At 36.8% G+C, this 19,140-nt stretch overlaps 1 protein-coding gene across 49 annotated transcripts in view; it reads left to right on the forward strand.

The window, feature by feature from the left end:
• The window catches only part of DLG2 (discs large MAGUK scaffold protein 2), a 2,177,398-nt gene that overhangs the window by 1,953,732 nt on the left and 204,526 nt on the right, over positions 1-19,140 (forward strand). For 48 of the 49 annotated variants that reach the window (XM_056825173.1, XM_056825188.1, XM_056825175.1 and 45 more), the window contains one exon: positions 4,698-4,812. In XM_056825173.1, coding sequence (XP_056681151.1) covers positions 4,698-4,812 — 115 coding nt within the window. Of the gene's footprint in view, positions 1-4,697; positions 4,813-6,448; positions 9,785-19,140 lie in introns of those variants that run through there. The other variant, XM_056825215.1, reaches the window with a different exon arrangement.

A 19,140-nucleotide genomic window follows, 5' to 3' on the forward strand; every position in this document is an offset into this window, starting at 1 on the left:
GGAGCATCAATAACTCCCTTGAAAATAGTATTAGAGTGGTGGGGTAGGGGAGGAAGAAGGCTTAGGTATAATTTCCATTCAAGGTATTAAAGAAACATTCAGTAAAACAATCAAAGTCAAATCCAGAAACTGGGGAGGTGGAAAGCAAAAAGATGGCAGTCTTCGTTTGGAAGCAATGTTGTTATTGTTGTTTGTTCATCCTTCATTTTTGAAAATGACCAGTGGCATCAAGATATCTTACTTGTGCATGAATTGTATTTAATAGAACTAAAGCAAAAGCAAGGTGGAAGTGTCCTAGAAAATAAATGGGGAAACACCAGCTTTGTAACATGCAAAAAATTAAATAAATAAGAGATAACAGCATCTTATCTGTTGTTTAATACTTTATTCCAAACACAAAGCCCTGTGTGCCAACCATTCCTTTCCCAGCTGATGCAAGAAGGTAGTAAATTGAGACATTACCAGCTTACTTATAGATGATAATAATAATCTAAATTATGCATAATTCACCCAAGATCACTGAACTATTTAGCAGATAAGCAGGGATTAGAACCCAAATACCTAGTCCACTATTCTATCTTTCCTACTAAAAATCATAGAATATCCTTATTAGGAAATGTTTAAGAAATTATTTCTTTCTTTCTTTCTTTTTTAATCATAGCCTTTTTTTTTAAACAAAATAGACTAGTCTGAATAAGTCATTTCTACCTGGAGAGTGATAGCCACTTCTTTATAGAGCAACTGATTATGTCAGTGAATGTATTAAATTGTCCTTCAGTTGCTTCATCTTTGTCAGATTTCTCACATATCAAACTAAGTTTTTTTGGGTGTTTATTTCCTGCTATGAAGCAGTCAGGTCTACCCTGTGGATTTTTCCACCCCTAGTAGGCTGGGAAGAAAGTAAGGGTAATCAAAAGCAGTTAACCTCTTGTGGCAGCCTGGCAGAAAAAAATTTAATGGAATTTAATGGTGGCCTTCACAGACACCAAACGTTCCACATTGACTGTTCTCTGAGGCTGTCAGATCAAATTAAGACTTGCCCTCCTTTTGAAGGACTGTCAAGCTCTTTTTTGTTGACCTTTGTTAGTGGGCATTCTGGAAAGTTTTTAGCCAAGGACAGTGTGTTTTAACTTGATGGCAGAGCCAATGCTTCCTACCAGTTAGAAATGATTTTTCTCTCCTCCCATCCCTCCCAGCTTTGTCATTGGTCTGCTATAAAGCACTAATCAGTGTGACATACTAGATAAAACCCTAGAGTTGACATCAAAAGGAACAAGCTAGAATCCCAGATCTTTTGTGACCTTGGGCAGTCAAGCCACAAATGTTATAATTAAGAGCCTACTATGTGCTGGGCACTGTGTTGAGCATAGAAAGAAGAAATAAAAAAGTGTCAACCCTCAAGAATCTCATGTTCTATGGGGAAAGACAGTAGGGGCATAAGGTTTTAGTATCAGAGGTAGAATTGGTAGGAAACTTGCATTTTGTCTAGTGTACCTTCTTCTTAGTTTACAGAGGAAGAAAGCTGTGGTTTACAGAGATAATAAGGGGCAGAACTGGGATTTGAATCCTGGTCCTTGACCAGGAATTGAATATTTTTCTTTCTACTATACCATGCTATCCCTCCATGTAAGTATACACAACATGATCATGAGTGGACATGTGTACATAAGCACATACATACACATATATGTACTATATACCAATCAGTTGGCAAGGATCAAAGGAAGGAACAGTAGTAAATATGGACATCAGGAAGGAACGCATGTAGAAGGTGGTGAATGAATTCTAAAAACTAAGGGTAAGTAGGTGGTACAGTGGCTAGAGCATCAGACCTGGAATTGGGAAGTTCAAATCCGGCCTCCGGCACTTACTAGATGTGTGGTCCTGGACACATCACTTAACCTCAGTTTCCTCATCCACAAAATGAGCTGGAGAAGGAAATGACAAAACACTCCATTGTCTCTGCCAAGAAAACCCCATTGGAGTCATGAAGGGCCATACACAACTAAACACACATTTTTACATCACTTTCTTATGACTAGACAACCAACAAACAGTAAGTCAAGCTCTAATTTGCTTCTTTCTGAAGTGTAAATTAGAACACTGAATTAACAATCAGCTCCCAAAGGAGTTGGCTCCAGCATACCCCTGATTGTGAAGATCTTTGTCTTACTCATTTATCCTGTCTTTTTTTTTTCTTCACATAGGGATTTATACAAGGCAAACATTCAATAAATATTTTTATTATTAAATTTGAAAATGAGGCGTTGAGGAATCAGAGTGTATATAAAGCAAGGCAACTAGAATCTAAGGTCTAGAAAACTTATGATATGAGAAAACATATGTGATGTGTGATATGAGTTGAAGGAATAACTGTCCCGGCCATTTTCAATAGCTGTAGAGTTGTGAGGTAGAAAGGAGAATATATTTCTTTTACTTTGTCCAGAAGGGAGAGAATGAGGACCAGTAGAGAAAAATTACAAGAAGGCAAAGATAAGTGCACTATATGAAAGGATCTGCTTATTATGAAAGTTAATGGACATTGGGAAGTTTTGCCTTGAAAAGTGATCATTCAGCTTTTCAGTGTTAGACCTTTAGAGCCTTAGAACTTTGGATTTAGAAGGGACCTTTTTTATTGTTGTTATTTTTGTTGTTCAGTTATTTTCAGTTGTGTCCAATTCTTTATGACCACATTTTAGGTTTTCTTGGCAGAGGCATTGGAATGGCTAGCCATTTACTTCTCCAGCTTATTTTATAGATGAGGAAACTGAGGAAAACAGGGTCAAGTGACTTGCTCGAGGTCACACAGCTAGTCCATTTCTGGGATCAGATTTGAACTCAAGAAGATGAGTCTTCCTGATTCTAGGCTGAGTACTCTGTGCCATCCAGTTGCCCTACATACATGCATATATTGTCTATGCTACAAAATGGTAGTGTCCTTCCCTTAGATATAATATAGACTATGTATGTATATGTAAATGTAGATTTAAATGCATGGAAATATTCATAAATGCCTATGACTTGACATAAATATACACATAAGAAGTTGGAAAGTTTTTTCTTTAGATTTTACTTATATTCTTAATGATTCTTTCTAGTATAAAAAGGAGCAAATATTCACACACACACACACATATATATCATGTTGGCATCCAGTTGGTAGTATCCTTCCCCTAAAAATAGTAGAGTGTGTATATGTATATATATAATATGCATGCATGTATATTTACCCACATATTCATGTATTTATTATGTATACACATATATGCATATATCCACATAGGATGTTTCCAAAGCCTTAATGCAATCAAAGTATTAAAGCTTAAAATTTATATGTGTGTATACATGTTTATATGTACCTAAATATGTTTATAATTTAATTTTCTATGTAGATGTTTCTTTATTTAAATGAAACATAAGCTCTGTGAGAATAGTTGGTTTCCTTTTTATCTTTGTATCCCCTGTGAATCTCAAAACTGCTCAGACTCTATTTCAGAAGATTTGGTTAAGCAAATTCCCCTATTGTAACAATGGAGGTACTTGGTCAGGAATGTATTGAAAACTTTAAAATTACTCCACCCTGCTTAGACAGTACCTTAGGGGAAGATAAAGTTGTAAATTCCTGATTAAACAATGAAAAGTCCCCAACTCATACTTATAGTGAAGCAAAAACCCTAAGCTAGCTCTTTTTTTAGATCTAATACAAAAGGGTGCTAAGTACCTACAAAGGTTAAATTAATCACTAAAAGGTCAAGCAACTTACAAAAGGCAAGCTTAGGAAAAGAGATGTGAAATACTCAGAAGATATAATATACCCAGAGAAGGTGAGAACTAAAGAGAACTAAGAATGAACAGTCCTTTTAGGGGAGGTGACTTAAGAGAAAATTCTCTTTAAAAGGAGCTCTCAGTTCAGGGGTTGAGGACGTCAGAGGAGGGTCTCTGAGCTCAGTTCAGGAGTTAAGAATTTCAGTGAAGGACTGGAGCTTGCTTGAGATGATCTTGTGCTGAGTGATAAAGACTGACTCTCCCTTAAAGCTCAGGCCTAGGCCATTTGGCCTAGGCCCTTCCTACTATTTTCTCTTTCTCTCTCTCTCTCTCCCTTCCCTTTAATTCCTTCATTTGTATTAATTAAAATCTCCATAAAACCCAGCTGAAGGGTATTTTCATATTTGGGAATTTTCCCATGGTGACCACTTATTTTTGATTTAAATCAAGACACTAAAAATTATCTTTACAGTTTGGCTGAAACCTTTACATTTTGGCAATTTACAATCTTGGAAACCCACATTTTCGTGGTTACACCCCAGAACCTAATATTGTGCCTACCACATAAGCAATGCTCAAGAAATGGTTTTTGAATGAATGGATGAATAGATAGTCTGATGGATGGATGGATGGAGGGATGGATGGATGTATGGATGGATGGATTGGTGAGTAGATGGAAGGAAGAAGATTTCACTTCTGATGAGAGCAGTAAAAGATTAGAAAATTAACTTGTATGCTCCTTTGGGATCTTGTTTGGTTTTGCCCTGCCTGCTGTTTTGTGAGGGTCCTGAGACCTGCCCAAACTGCATTTTCTCTTCCTGGTGGGTCTTGCCTTTAGCACAGGAATGCTGCCAGATGAGATTCTCCTGTTTGCAGAGTTTTGTTAAGGACCAATGGTCACCAATGTTGTCCCTTCTGTTTTTCATCCCCAGATTACGCTAGATTCGAGGCAAAAATCCATGACCTACGCGAGCAGATGATGAACCACAGCATGAGTTCTGGGTCTGGCTCCCTGAGAACCAATCAGAAACGCTCACTCTATGTCAGGTAGGTTTCTCAAATCACTCTTGCATGTCTCCCATTGTTCCCCCTGCTCCGTTGGGAATGAATGAAAACCATCACGTGATGTTGTAAAACTCTGAATTTAACTTTATAGTGGGGGAAGAGGGGTGGTTGACATCTTCAGATAAAACCAACATCTAGCAATTCAGCAATGCCAAGACTTAAAAATGGAACCATGGCCAATGATCTTTATTTAATAACCATTTGAGAGAGATTTTTTAAATTCCAAAATGTCAGTTAGCCCATATAATGGCTTAAGACAATTGTGATTTGAAGTTTGAATCTTATATGACCCATTTCTTTATAATAATCCTTAATTTTACCTTTTTGCCATCAGTAAAGGTCCAAAGCATGTCAAACTTTTGAGCTCAGATATTTTTCAATTATTTTCTTTGGCAAATTAAGGACTTTTGTTAGGATGCAGATTACTCTCCATCCTTGTCCTCTCAGTCAGATCATTGCTGCATGGCCCATTGCAAGATTGGCAATTAATTGGATTGAACATCAGCTTTTAAAATGTGAAAAGTCATTAAGTCCCAGAGTCCTTAAGTTCTTGAGTCCTTATATTACCAGGAGTGTAAATTGCTCCCTTTCCCCAATATGAGTTGAGCCTTCTATGAGATGGTAATTTGGATCAAATTTTTCAAGGGAGGCTTCCCTCTTAAAATAGTATTTGTCAGTGTTAAAGGCTTGGGAATAAAGAAACCAGAGCATGGTATTGGGAAAGGGTGGGAAGAAAGATTTTAAATGGTGGCAACTTACCACTTGGAAGAAGAAAGTCTTAGATTGTTTACCCATCATCAGAATGGGCAACCATAGCTGCCATTGACAGGAATTCTTTTAGCCTTTTTGGCAAGTATTTTATTCATTCTGGTGTATCTATGGGAAATTGGAAGGATTTGTTCTTTGGGTTTGGCTTATATTCTTAATGATTCTTGTTAGTCTAAGGAGGAGTAGACTATTCCTTTTCCTGTAATTCCACTAGAGACCTCTCTTCCACAGCTCATTGTCTAGACCCTATGATCATTTCCTCTTCTCGGTCATTTCCCAAATGACAATATTCATTTGGTTCTTTGCTGGCAGAGCTGTGTAATTTGCCTTGGGGGGGAGGGGGGGGAAGAGAATCTTAAGTTTTAAATGCATATCAGGATTTGTTCATCACAGATGGTAGTACGTCCCTACTCCCCCTATAACACGCACCTCAAAATGTAGCACAAACAGACCTCTTAAACTTATTTGAGAAATATTTGTAAACCTCATGCTCTGCCATTCACACCTATATACATATATATTCCCCCTAAGGTACCTCCTTCATTTAAATGACTTAAAATTGAGCTGCAAAGGAGGAGAGAAAAGTGAATAGTAAATAAAATTGGAAATGGAATTTCCACACTTAGTTGGAATGGGGAGAATACTGGCTATGCTATAGTTAAATTCCATATGGACTCCTCACTTAATACTAAGTATTTTTTGCTGCTGAGATATAATATCCATTGGGCCTTGCATTTCATTTTCTTTTACTAACATGAGGTGCTTGTTATAGACTCCAGATGACAGTACTTTAATTAACATGTCATGTCAGTTCAAATGTGGCTATAAAGTTATCTTTTGTGTGTATTAGGTAGGCACAGCAGGGGGAAGAAGGGAGCAAGAATCCTGAAGCCTACAGGTTCTCTGGGGCCTTAATTTGCTGGGCCCCCTGACACATAGAGAGCCCCTTATTAATCGAAGGGCTTACAGAACCTCAGAACGCCTGAGGTTTTAAAAATAAAAAAAATATATATATATATATGTCGCCCTTGCAAATTTGGCCGGCTGCTTTTCAGAAGATTATCTCGATACACCTCTGTGTAATCTGGGCAAGGAATGCTGATAATCGCCCCAGAGCCCGTCTGTTGTAGCAGCGTCTCAACTGTGATGGGAAGTTAATGACCCCCATTTGTCTCCATATCTTCTCTCCTTGAGTACTGTGGTACCAGTGCTCTTTGCTATACAAGAACTTTTTTTTTAAGTTGAAAATGTTTTCGCCTTAGGCATTGAATTGGGAAAATCCAATAGGCTTAGTGCAGAAGGCAGATAAATCATTTAATTCCCAGATAATGGGAAAAGAAGACTAGAGTGAAAAAGAAGGGGAAAAAATCAAGGCATTGGCCATTTTTAAAAATGAAAAAGTATGAAAAATTATTGTTAATGTACTATAAGCAGATTGTTAACTATGTTGGTAAGAACTTAATCATTTTCATTTTGTTATGGAAGATTAATAAAATTAAAAGCAAATGATATAAAATGCTACATAGAGATAATAAATCTTAGTTGAAAATGATATTATTGAGACTCATAGACATTAAATCTTTGAAATAATATAAAAAAGTAGTACAAACAGATAAGAGGAAGATTTTAAAGTAATTGTATCTCCTTGGCAATGTTCATCTTTGGGGAATTTCTTCCCCCTCAAAAATTTTGATAGTTCAGGTACTTTGAAAGTTCTGACACACTTCATGGAGACAATCCCCAAATTATAGCTCTTTAGAAATCATTCCCTAGACACAGTGGTGTTTTTTGTTTGTTTTTTTTCCATTGGTGGTGTTTTTTGGGTGTGGAGAGGGAAGGGAGATTCGTTTTTCATGCCCCATCACCCTTGTGAATAATGACAGATATATAGAAATGCTATGTTTGACTTACATGCTCATGTGACATACAAATGTGGTCCTGTTGGGACATTGGTTATGGCTTGTTTAGGTGGAGACAAGAAAATGAACAAGAACGAAGTCTTGTGTCCTTATAAAATGTTGAAAAATATATGTGAAAGAAGGTAAATAGAGCTATGTGCCATGAATTTAAAGGGAACTTATTGCAAAGAAAATGGTAGTGGCTATAACTTGGCTCAGTTTACTTTGACTACTGATTTTGCTAGTTCAACTTCATGTTTCCTCAAAGTCATTAAAATCAGAGTTTTTGTGATATACAAGAAATGAGAGACACATCTCTGAGTCTCAAAGCTATTCTCTTCAAGAGTGTACTTGATGTAATGCTTAGAATAATAGAATTTTAGGACTGGAAGGGACCTTAGAGATCATCTTGCTTAAATTGGTTTTGTAATCCTGTATTTATTCTGTTCTTTAAAAAATATTATTACAAGAAAGGGTACATGGGCATCACTAGACTGCCAAAGGTATCTATAACATACCTTGCTGTAGAATTTGTAGTATCTGAATCATATAACATGGGAACTCTTAACCTGGGATCCATGGAACACCAAGGGTTCTAAGGGGTTAATTTTAATGGGATTTTTGAACTTGGATGGGACCAAAAAAAAGTTATATTTTTCAACATCATTGACTTTATTTTACGCATTTAAGGGCATTGTTTGGGTCCATGACATACACAGAAAGTTAAAAAAACCCTTGATCTGTTCCTAAATCCCAGACTGAGGGTTAAGAGCCTTGGGTATCAATTCTACCTTTGATATTTTCTGTCAGTATGACCAGGCAACCATGGACAAGTCATTTTTACTTGCCCGGGCATCACTTTCTTTAACAAAAAGAGGTAGCTTTGATTAGGTGATCTCTAAGGCTTCTTTCAACTGCATTAATACTCTCTGCCTACCTCACAGGGTTGTTGTGAGGAAAGTATTATGTAAAGTTAAAAGCACTCTAAAAGGTTCTTGTGGCCCAACTCCCTTCCCATTTTACAGAAAGGAAACTGAGGCTGAAGGAGGGGATTTGGATTTTGTCATTATCATCAAAGAGTTAGTGGTAGAGTTGGACCTCAAATTTAAGGTTCCTCATCCTTAGTGCCATCCCTTCTCCACTGTCTCCACTGCTGATCACCTCATGGGATAGTCACTTACCTGTATCCTATGATTATTAGGGGAAAAAAATTATTCTTGAGTCAAAGAAGAGGGCAGCCATTTTGTTTTCAGCCATGAGAAACAATTTAAATTAAAAGAAGCAAAAATTATAGTATTTATAAGCCAACTCAAACCTGTCTAATTGGGCAATGTGGCACATAGTAGGCACTTAATAAACAGTAATTTGTTTATTGGTCCCTTAATCTGAGTAATTTATTTTGTTGGTTATAAATGCCCAGGTCTCTGTTTCTCTTGCTCTAACTCCAGAATTAGAGATTCTAGAAAATGAGTTTTTAACCTGGGGTTTGTGAACTTTTTCTTAAAATATACTTGGAAAACTCTGTTTCAATATAATTGGTTTCTTCTGTAATCCTGTGTTTTATTCTGTGCATTTAAAAATATTATTATGAGAAAGGGTCCATGAGCATCATTAGACTGCCAAAGGTGTCTGTAATACAAAAAAACAAAACTAAACTAAGAACCCTTGCTGTGGAATTTGTAGTACCTGAACCAGAAAGCATGGGGACTCTTTGCCTGTATGAAATGACTTAGTATTCTCAGAATGGAGTCTGTATCCCCAGAAAACTTCTGTCTCCTTTGCTAGTGGTTCTCCTCTGTACCCTGCCTCCTCCCCTCCCTAGGACTCCTATTGGAAGTCTCAGTTGGAATGACTCTATATAGCTGGTAGATGCTAGTCTTCTCCCTCTCTGCCCCGCTCCCCAGCCCCATCATAGTGATCTTCCTCAGCTCCCTGGAACACCAACCTGTTTTCCTGAATTACTGTGGGACCCCTTGCCCTTCCAGAGCTAGGCTCCTTCTGGGGCTTCACTGAGGGACTGTCATCCCAGCTACTTTCCAAATGCCAAATTCCCAATTTGGTTGTATTCCTCTTTCCTCTTCTTGCCTTTTTGTGTAGATTGCTTAACATGCTTTGATGGTCTTGTACAAATAGAAATAACTTGATGTTGCTTAGTGCTGTACATGTAACGTGGGGCTAGTATGCTTCATATATTTCCTGGACTTCTCTGTATTATGCATTTACTGCTTTGTGACTCTCTTATATATAGCTGTAGAATCTTAAAAGTAAATAAAAACATGTTGAAAACATGAAGAAACCTTTTTTTTTCCAAAATGCTCCACAAGGCATTAATATAAGTTCTTCAATCAAGGAAGCCCTTGTTTGAGCTTCTGAACCTACAAAAACACAGATAGGAATTTGGGCACCTTCAGGCTGCCCTCTCCCCCATCCCACACCTGCCAGACAAATGTGTAAGCTAATTACTCATGGTTGCCTAAAACATTTTCCATAGGAGAAAAAGACTTTAATTTTGGAATTTGAAGGGGAACACAGGGACTTAAATCTACTCTCAGGCATGAATTGACTGTATTTAGAGCCTTTCCTGAGACCTAGTTTTGAATGGGGAAGAGAATACAGAGACACTAGTGTCCTGAAATGATGGAGGAGATGAAATCTGCTTTGGAATAGAAGAAAAGGGTCCAGAGAGGTAAGGCTGGGGCCACCCCAAACTCCCCTTCCTTTACAATGTAGGACCAGCCAGGATGGGATTTCTAGAGAATTATAGGGTATTCATATTACACATTAAGGTTTATTAATGTAGCATTATCTCTCATTTTTTTATCTTCACTTCAGCCCCTTCAGATAGGATAAGAGGCTATTATCTCCATTCTACAAACAAGGAAGCAAAGTTTTACAAAGGTTGAACCACTTACTCCAAGTCACTCAACTACAGCATGGCTGGCCAAGGGTATAAACTTGCATCTTCTGACCCTAAGACTCACTGCCTGCTCTAGGAACCCCCCCCCCCCCTTCTGATGATATATACTCTTACCTGGGTGAATCCAAGAAAATAAAAAGTCAGATGTCTTAGACACTCAATTGGTCAAGTAATCAATGTGATCATAGATTCAGAGCTAGAAGGGAAGCCAACCTCTCATTTTACAGATGTAAAAACTTATATAACCAGAGACATGTCTTGCCCATGTGTCAACTAATTTTATGTGTCTGATGTGAGATCCCAATCTAGACCTTCTTGACTTGAACTCAGACATTCTATCCCCTATTATGTTCATTCCTTTTAATATTTGTCTTAAAGATCACTAGTACTGAATAAACTCTTAGGTCCCTTTCCCTGGACTTTAATCAGCTCATACTAAAGAGAATCTTGAACTGGAACCATGCAAAATCCAGTTTAAGTTAGGATAGTACTCTTGGAAGTAAATATCCCCTAGGAATAAAGGGATTAACAATTAGATTAATTTAGCCAAGGTCATTATTCATCATGTCACAAATTGGTGATGCTAGACAATATCAGACCCTTAGGGCTATAGGCTTACTGAGTGACCTTGCCTCCCTTAGATTCACATGATTTGCTCTCCTGTACAAGAGGATAGACCAGACAATATCTCACAAATCTACTTGGAATCAAATGAGATGCCTTCATGATGCACACATATGGACACAGTGAAAAGGAATGAAATGCTGCAGAATTGCAGGAAGTGAAAACTAGCTTTATCTACCAGAATCCCAAATGAGATAATCTGATGATGGAGGTCTCTTCAGAACAATATTTGGGTTTTTTCTGTCAGCAAGCATTAGAGTTATTTTCTAACCCTAGGATGAAGTCAGATGAGCAATCCAAGTGCCCTTTTCACACCCTTTCTTTCTTTCTTTCTTTTTCTTTTCTTTCTTTCCTTTTTTTGCACCACCTGTTTAATTCTCATACAGTACAAAAATGATAATATTAAACTTGTCCAATTAATTTTGTTAAAAGTTTTATTTGAACATCAAACATTCAGTCTTTTTTAATTAAATTGAAGATTGGAGTGAGTCTCTCTATGTCCTTTTTCTCCATCTTTCTCAATTCCTCTTTTCTTTATATACATTTTTATATCTGGTTCAAATCAGATTAAAATGGAAAATAAATAACTCCAGTTGCTTCTTTAATCTTTACAAAGTGGTTTCCTTATGACAACCTTTTGAGGTTGGGGTATGACAGACATTGCTCTCTCTACTGATGAAGAAACTGAAACCCCAAGAAAAGAAGGGAATTGCCCAAGGGCATAGAACTGAAAAATAGCAAAACTGAGACTTGAACAAAGGTTCTCTGTTTCTTTTTCACTAAGCCTACCAATCAACCAGTCTCTTCACAACTCTGAGTGACTTGTTTATTTTCTTTCCGTCCTCCCTCTCTCTCCCTTTCACTCTCTTTCTTCCCCCCTCTCTCTTTCTTTCTTCCTTTCTCTCTTTCTTTCTTCCCTATGAAAACTCAAAAGCAGAAAAGAGGCAAGAGCTTGGTAGTCAGTGTTGAGTGATTCGTTCAGGGTCACGTAGCTGGGGAATGTCTATGGCCTTTTGAACCCAGGTCCTACCTGTCACTCTATCCATGGTGCCACCTAGCTGCTGCAAGTCTAAAGGATTTTCAAAAGCTGAGAAGAGTCCAAGTAATGGACCATACAGGACTGAAGGTTAGTTCACATTTTTATCTGAGAGGTAGGATGACAGAGTGGACATAGGAGTAATCTTAGAATCAAGAAGTCCAGGTTTAAAATCTTGCCTCTGAAACTTTCTAGCTCTATGGTCAAGATAATTCACTTAACCTTACTAACCCTCAGACAATTTCCTAAGACTCTTCAATCAAGGTGGGGTGCGAACTATATGGAAGAAGTTCTCAGAGTGATATAATCATGGGTCTTTGAGTATTGACTCCTCCATTTCGTGGGTCACTAGAACCCAAGAATTCATCTGTGAACAACTTCATGGTGATGAGTTTTTCAGTCCATAACCAGGCTGAGCTTTGGATAAGAGACTGAATTTGTCTCCATATCTATACTTGAAGAGTTTCTACTGTAATAATTAGAGCCTTCACAAATTTGCCTTAATCTTCCACCCTTACTGGAATATAGCCTTTAAGAGACATCTATGCCACAGTGAAGCATAAGAGTGATTCTTGTCCATTAATTAAAGCCAACTTAAATGATGCCCTCTCCAGAAAACAAAAGATTCCCTGGTCAGTAATAACATTGCCCCCCAAAACATTCCATTGGACTGTTTTGTACTTCTCTAATAAACTCATTATGATACATTATACATTATAGTTATCTATGTACATATTCTCTAGAGTATGAGAATACATACTCTTACTACATAAGAAAATAATCTGTGCCTTTTCTAAACTTTGTATCCTAGCACAGTGATCTGCCCCAAATGGGTATTTCATACCTGTTTTTCTTATAATATTAGTTGAAATTGTCATTCTGATTAAAAGACCTCAAAAAAGAGAAAAGAAAAACAAAAGAAAAAAATTCACATAAGTATGAAAAAAATAATATTAACCATAGTCACTGATGTGGATAACTTATTGTGTATATCTAATTCTCACACAGCACAAAAATATCAATAAACTTATCCAATTAACTTTATTGAAAGTTTTATTTGAACATCAATCATTCATTTTTTAATTAAATTTTTGATAAACTAAAATCTATTTTTTCCCTCTCCAATCCTTCTCACTAAAAAATTATATATATGTATACATATATATTCCCTATACCTACACATATAAAACTATATAATTCTCATGCATATCCATACAAATATTGTTATATAAATTATATATGTATATATGTAAACATATAAACATACTTGTATGTATATGTATTTAAGCTAAACTTTAAGCATATATATATATATATATATATATGTATCTAAGCTAAACATTAAATCATTTCCAAAAAATATGTTTCTGTATTCACCCTGGGTTCATCATCTCTCTCAGGAGACAGGTAAAATGCTTCATCATTGATCCTCTGGAATTATGGTTGGCTACTTAATTGATTGTTAAATCTTTCAAAGTTGTTTGTCTTTACAATATTGTTGATATTACATAAAATATTCTCCTGGTTCTACTCACTTCTCTGGATCAATACGTTTGTCTTCCCAGGTTTCTCTGAATTGTTCCTTTAACCATTTCTTATAGTACAGTCATTTTCCATTACTTTCCTATGCCATAATTTGTTTGTCCATTCCCCATTTGACGAGTATTCCTCCTCTTCCTTGATTTCCAATTCTTTGACACTGAAAACACAAGTAATCGATACCACCTTTGCACATCCCATCTTTGCAGAAAAGTGAGAGGAGATGTCTTCTCATATTCCTTCTTTGAGACTATGTTTGTGCTTTGTAATTCTGCAACATTCATTTTCAATGGTTGTTCTTCCCATTTACATTGTTGTACTCATTGTATATTCTATTTTCTTGGCTCTGCTTACTTCACTGGGCATCATTTTATGTAAGTCTTTTCATCTTCTTTATTCATCATTTTTAAAAAATTTCTTACATCACAGTAATATTCCACTACACTCATGTGCCACAATTTGTTTAGTCATTCTCTAGTCACTAGACTTCCATTTTATTTCCCATTCTTTCTTTCTGCAAGAAATACTGCTATAATTATTTTGGTGTGTTTTTATATTGAGTTTTTTTGTTAATAATTTATCATCAAACTAAAATTTCTTCAGATAAGCTTTTTTTCAAGCTTTGCTGACTTCTCTGGTGTCATTTTTATTATATCTTGGAGTATGGAAAATTAAAACAAATCTGCAATTTTTAAATGGGAATTTATGGGGGAAATGGACACTCTCATGCAGAATTTCAAGAGATACAGCACAGAATACCAACATATTTTTATCACTTCTCTATATTTGACACAATAATTTAATAACATTATCCATTAAATGGTGCTACCGGCTATAGCTGTAGTCTTTTGTGAGCATTAGCATAAACAAATGGCATTGTGCTAGGCAACATACACACCACAACATAAAAGAATTTGCCTTTTAATAATTTGTAGTCAAGTTAGATAAACAGAACTATACCTGAAAAGTTCAATAATGATATATGGTAGTTTATACTAAATGCCAGGTGAATGAGATAGCAGTACAAGGGTGCAGAGAAAGGAGCTAGCAGGAAGGACTGATTTAGTCAAGGAAGATTTTTAAGAGGAGAGGGGCTTGAAATGGGCCTTACCGGAAATTTAAGATTTAAAGAGATTGCAGGCAAAGCCAGGACAGGTCATTTGTGTGATCTAGGAAGGGTCAAAAATGATGGCCCTGCATTATTGCCCGCCACAGGCTTTAAAATTCCACAATAACACATTCAATGAGTCTTATCACAAAATAAATACCTTCACATCACTAAAAGTAAAAAAATTTGGCATTAAAATGTAACATAAAAGATAAAAATATGTTCATTTGCAACAAGTGTTTTTTAATCCTTATTTGGATTGGGGAGAGTTCTCAGGCTATGGTTAAACAAAGTATAGTTTATTAATATCATGGGACATTCTAGAAATAATATATCATAAGAAATGATGCAAGGGATTTTTGCAAAGAACCCTGAAAAGATTTTTATGAACTGATATAGAATGAAGTGAGAACTATAACAACTTCTATAAAACAACCTTATAAAGACTTTGATAGACTTTAAGAACTCCAGTCAACAGAATGACCAACCATAGTTCCAGAGGGTTCATAATGAACATTCTACCCATCTTCTGACAGACAAGTGATAGATTCTGGGAGCAGAATGAGATATGTATTTTTTTTTTTTTGGACAGGGCCAATGTAAGAATTTGTTTTGTTTGACTACCCATATTTTCTTCAAGTGTTTTGTTTTTGTTTTTCCAGTAGAGGAGAGAGTCAGAAAAAAAAATAGGTTTTTACTGGTTCAAATAAATTTAATTTAGTTTGAAAAAAGTTCCTTTTGTTATACTATCCTTTGCATGGCTCCCTAGGTAGCTATCTTGTCTTCACTTAGTCCCAGCTGGAGAAGGCATAACTGAAAAAAGACATCATGAATACTAGTTTAAATGAATTGTATTTAACAAATAAATAGTTTAATCCCAGAAGAATATATTTTTAATTTAATATTTAGTAAATAATACTTTATCATTATTTTGCTAGTCATAGTGCTATTTGCTGGACATACAAAGACAGAAATTAAGCAGTCCTGTCCTCAAAGAGCCTACTATTAAAGAATAAAGACTGAACCTTTTTTGTTTTTAAACCCTTAGAATCAATGTTATGTATTGATTCCAAAACAGAAGAGTGGTAAGAGCTAAATGGAGGTTAAGTGTCACACAGCTAGGGAGTGTGTAAGGCCAGATTTGAACCCACATCCTTGTAACTGCAGACCTGGCACTCTCTCCACCATGCAATATAGCCACCCTTGAGCTTTGACTTTTAATTCTGGTGGAGCTTCCACTTCATCTTGGTTTCCCCAAAGTCTTTCTTCTAGAAAGCTGTGCCTAATATCCACCCTCTTTCCATTGTCCCTAGCCTCAGCTACTAAAGCAGCTGTTTAAGAACCATAAGGCATGGCTTATGGTTCTTCCATTTTCCTTTAAGGGAACTTTCCACCTTATCATTTCCAAGTCATCCTACTTCATTTCTTCCTAACCATTGCCTGAGTGCCCAAAGCTCACCATTTTCTACACATGCTCAACCCAGAGGAACTGCCTTGTTGACAAATATCTTTTCTATGTTATTATTCTGTGGTTGATTCTATCTTTTCACTTGAGGAGAAGGATGTCTCAGATTTCACTTGGATGGAACTACTCAGCAGACTGGATTCTCATCTGTTTCTGGTAGGTCCAAATTTTGCCATTTGAAAGCCTTGGATGTGTCCATTGTTTTTCTGGTCTTTCATGGTCAGCAGCATGGTGCCATGTTAGTGGCACCCTGAGTGTAAATGCTCTGAAAGGACCCTTTGGTCTTCCATTCATTTTTATTTTTGAATGCTGAACTTAATACCACACAAATATGAAAGAATATTTCCTTAAACAGAGTTGAATAGAATATGAGGGATATACATAAGACAACAAATCTTCCATTATGTACAGCCTGTATTTTCCTTCATTGATGAGGGAGAACAAGGCATATATGTGGTAGGTATATAATAAAAATTGGTGGTTTGAACCATGTGAGGCTACTAGAGTCATTTGGGTTGTGATTTCAAAACAGAAAAGAAGGCATTTGGTTTGAATCCTAACTCTGCTTTGTGACCCTGGGCAAGCTGCTTCACTTCTCTAGGTCTTAGGGTTAGTTTTCCCCTATAAAGTGCAGGGATTAGATAAAATGACTTCTAAAGTCTCCTCACAGCCCTAAACCCATTATCTTTTATTCCTATGAAAGAAAGTTTTATGTAGAGAAGCAACAGCATTTTATTAGTTAACAAGCCCCAGTTTTTTTAGCAGAAACTTGGTTTTCCATGCTGAAAAGGAATAGATACTCCTATTCTCTGTGAGTTCTTTTATAACCTAAACTCTTTCCCTACTTCCCCTTCTCCATCCTCTAAATGGCCCTCATGTGTCTTGGTGCAGATGGAGCTTTCCATGTTCTGATATCAGCTTTTTTTAGTCTTGAACTCCCTACTTTTGGGTTCAAAAGTTGCTTTCTCCACTTTATTCAGAGAATTGGCACTTGTCTCAGCTGGCTCAGTCTTCTTCTAGCTCATTTCAGAGGTTGTGGGAGTCAATCAATAAATCATTTACTTTATGTCAGACTTTATCCCAGTGATACAAAGAAAAGTAAAAATGAGGTCCTTACCCTCAGTTGGTTCACATTCTAGTGGGGAAGTCATAGTCAAAAAGAGCAAAACAAAACAGAAATAAGGTATGAACAAGATAAATAGAGGAAACAAAAAGTAATTGTAGGGGGGAAGGAATTAGCTAGCACTTGGGAGGAAGGGGAACCAGGATCAGAGGGAGAGACCAAGAAGGGCCTCCTCAGAAGGAGAGATTTAACTGACACTTGAAGTAAGCCCGATTTTAGCCAAGACCCCCCAAAAGCCAGGGAAACTGTACATAGGAAGTGAAGAGGGAAAGCATCCCAGGAGTGGGAGATGATCAATGCAAAGGTATAGAAATAGGAGATGAGAGAAATGTGTTCTAGAAAAAGCAAGGAAGGCATTATAGCTGACTCATACTATGGGTGGAGGTGGGTAAAGTGTGAGAAGACTTGAAGAGGAGGCAGGAAGGTGTCTCAGTGGATGAAGAGCCAGGCTTAGAGATGGGAGTTTCGGGGTTCAAATCTGGCCTCAGATACATCCTAGCTGTGTGACCTTGGGCAAGTCACTTAATTCCTAATTTATACTGCTCTTCTGCCTTAGAATCAAAAGTTAGTGTTTGGGGGTTTTTTTTTGAGTTAAAAAATGAAGATCTGAAAGGAAGACAGGTCAAATTATGAAAACTTTAAAACCAGTAAATTTTATACTTAATCCTGGAAATAACTGAGAACCACTGGATCTATTAAGGATAAGGGAAGGCAACATAGTAACATTTAATTTTTAGGAAAATCCTCTTGGCAGCTGGCTGAAGGATAGATTAGAATTGGTCACATCCTCAAAGAATGCTTTTCCAGCATGTCATCACGTTCAAACATGCATTCAGCAAAGAGAGAAAGAGATGTAGTTGCACGAAGGCTTTTCCTGTGTGGATAAGTCTGTGCAAGATCATCACTGAACCACCATCGACTGTCAGTATTGGTCTACTGCTCTTAGCTGGCTCTTGGTGAGCAAATGACTCTTCATGGAATGCCATCTTCCTTGGGCATAATGAGCCACTGGCATGGAGTGGGACCAGTAGAGTAGACATCTTCAAAGTCTGCTGCAGAGAGAAGAGACCTTTGCATTTCAGGTTCTTCTGTTTTTGAAACCCTTAGCACAGTGACTGCCACATACATGGTATGTGCTATATAAATCTTAGCTATTATGATTGTTAATTATACTAGCTAGTAGCTTTCCAGTGAACACTCTTGGATGATATTGGTAATTACTTTAGATAGAATTTTGTTAGTTTTTTGGACACATTAGTGCAACTCCTCTGATTGTGTGGATCCCAAGTGCACTTAGCTTTGGATGGCAACTCAATAAAGAGATGTTAATACAAACACACACACACACACTCACACACTCACACACTCAGAGCTTGAGAAGCTGTGTGATATAATGGTTATAGAACTGTCTTGAAATCCAGGAAGACCTCAGTTCAAATCCTGCCTCTGATACATACAAGTTCTGAGAGGATGGAGGGAAGGAATGAAGGAATAAATGAACGAAGGGAGGAAGGAAGGAAGGAAAAAAAGAAGGAAGGAAAAGATAATTTATTAAGCACCCACTATGTACCAGTTCCTCTCTTAAGCACTTTTACAAGTATTCTCTCATTTGAGCGCTAAGAAAATAAGTTTCAGATAGGGTGGTGATCTGAATTGGTCAAAGGAGTTTTCTCACTTGGGAGATTCCAGTATCATTGAAGTTGCAGTTTAATTATCTCTCTCCCTATTCCTACATAGTCTATGGCAGCACTTCTCAAACTTTTTGGTTTCTTTTTACATCTTTAAAAATATTGAAAATCCCAAAGAGCTTTTGTTTATGTGGCATATCACCA

This window comes from Monodelphis domestica, chromosome 4 (assembly GCF_027887165.1).
Source record: "Monodelphis domestica isolate mMonDom1 chromosome 4, mMonDom1.pri, whole genome shotgun sequence".
NCBI lineage: Eukaryota > Metazoa > Chordata > Mammalia > Didelphimorphia > Didelphidae > Monodelphis > Monodelphis domestica.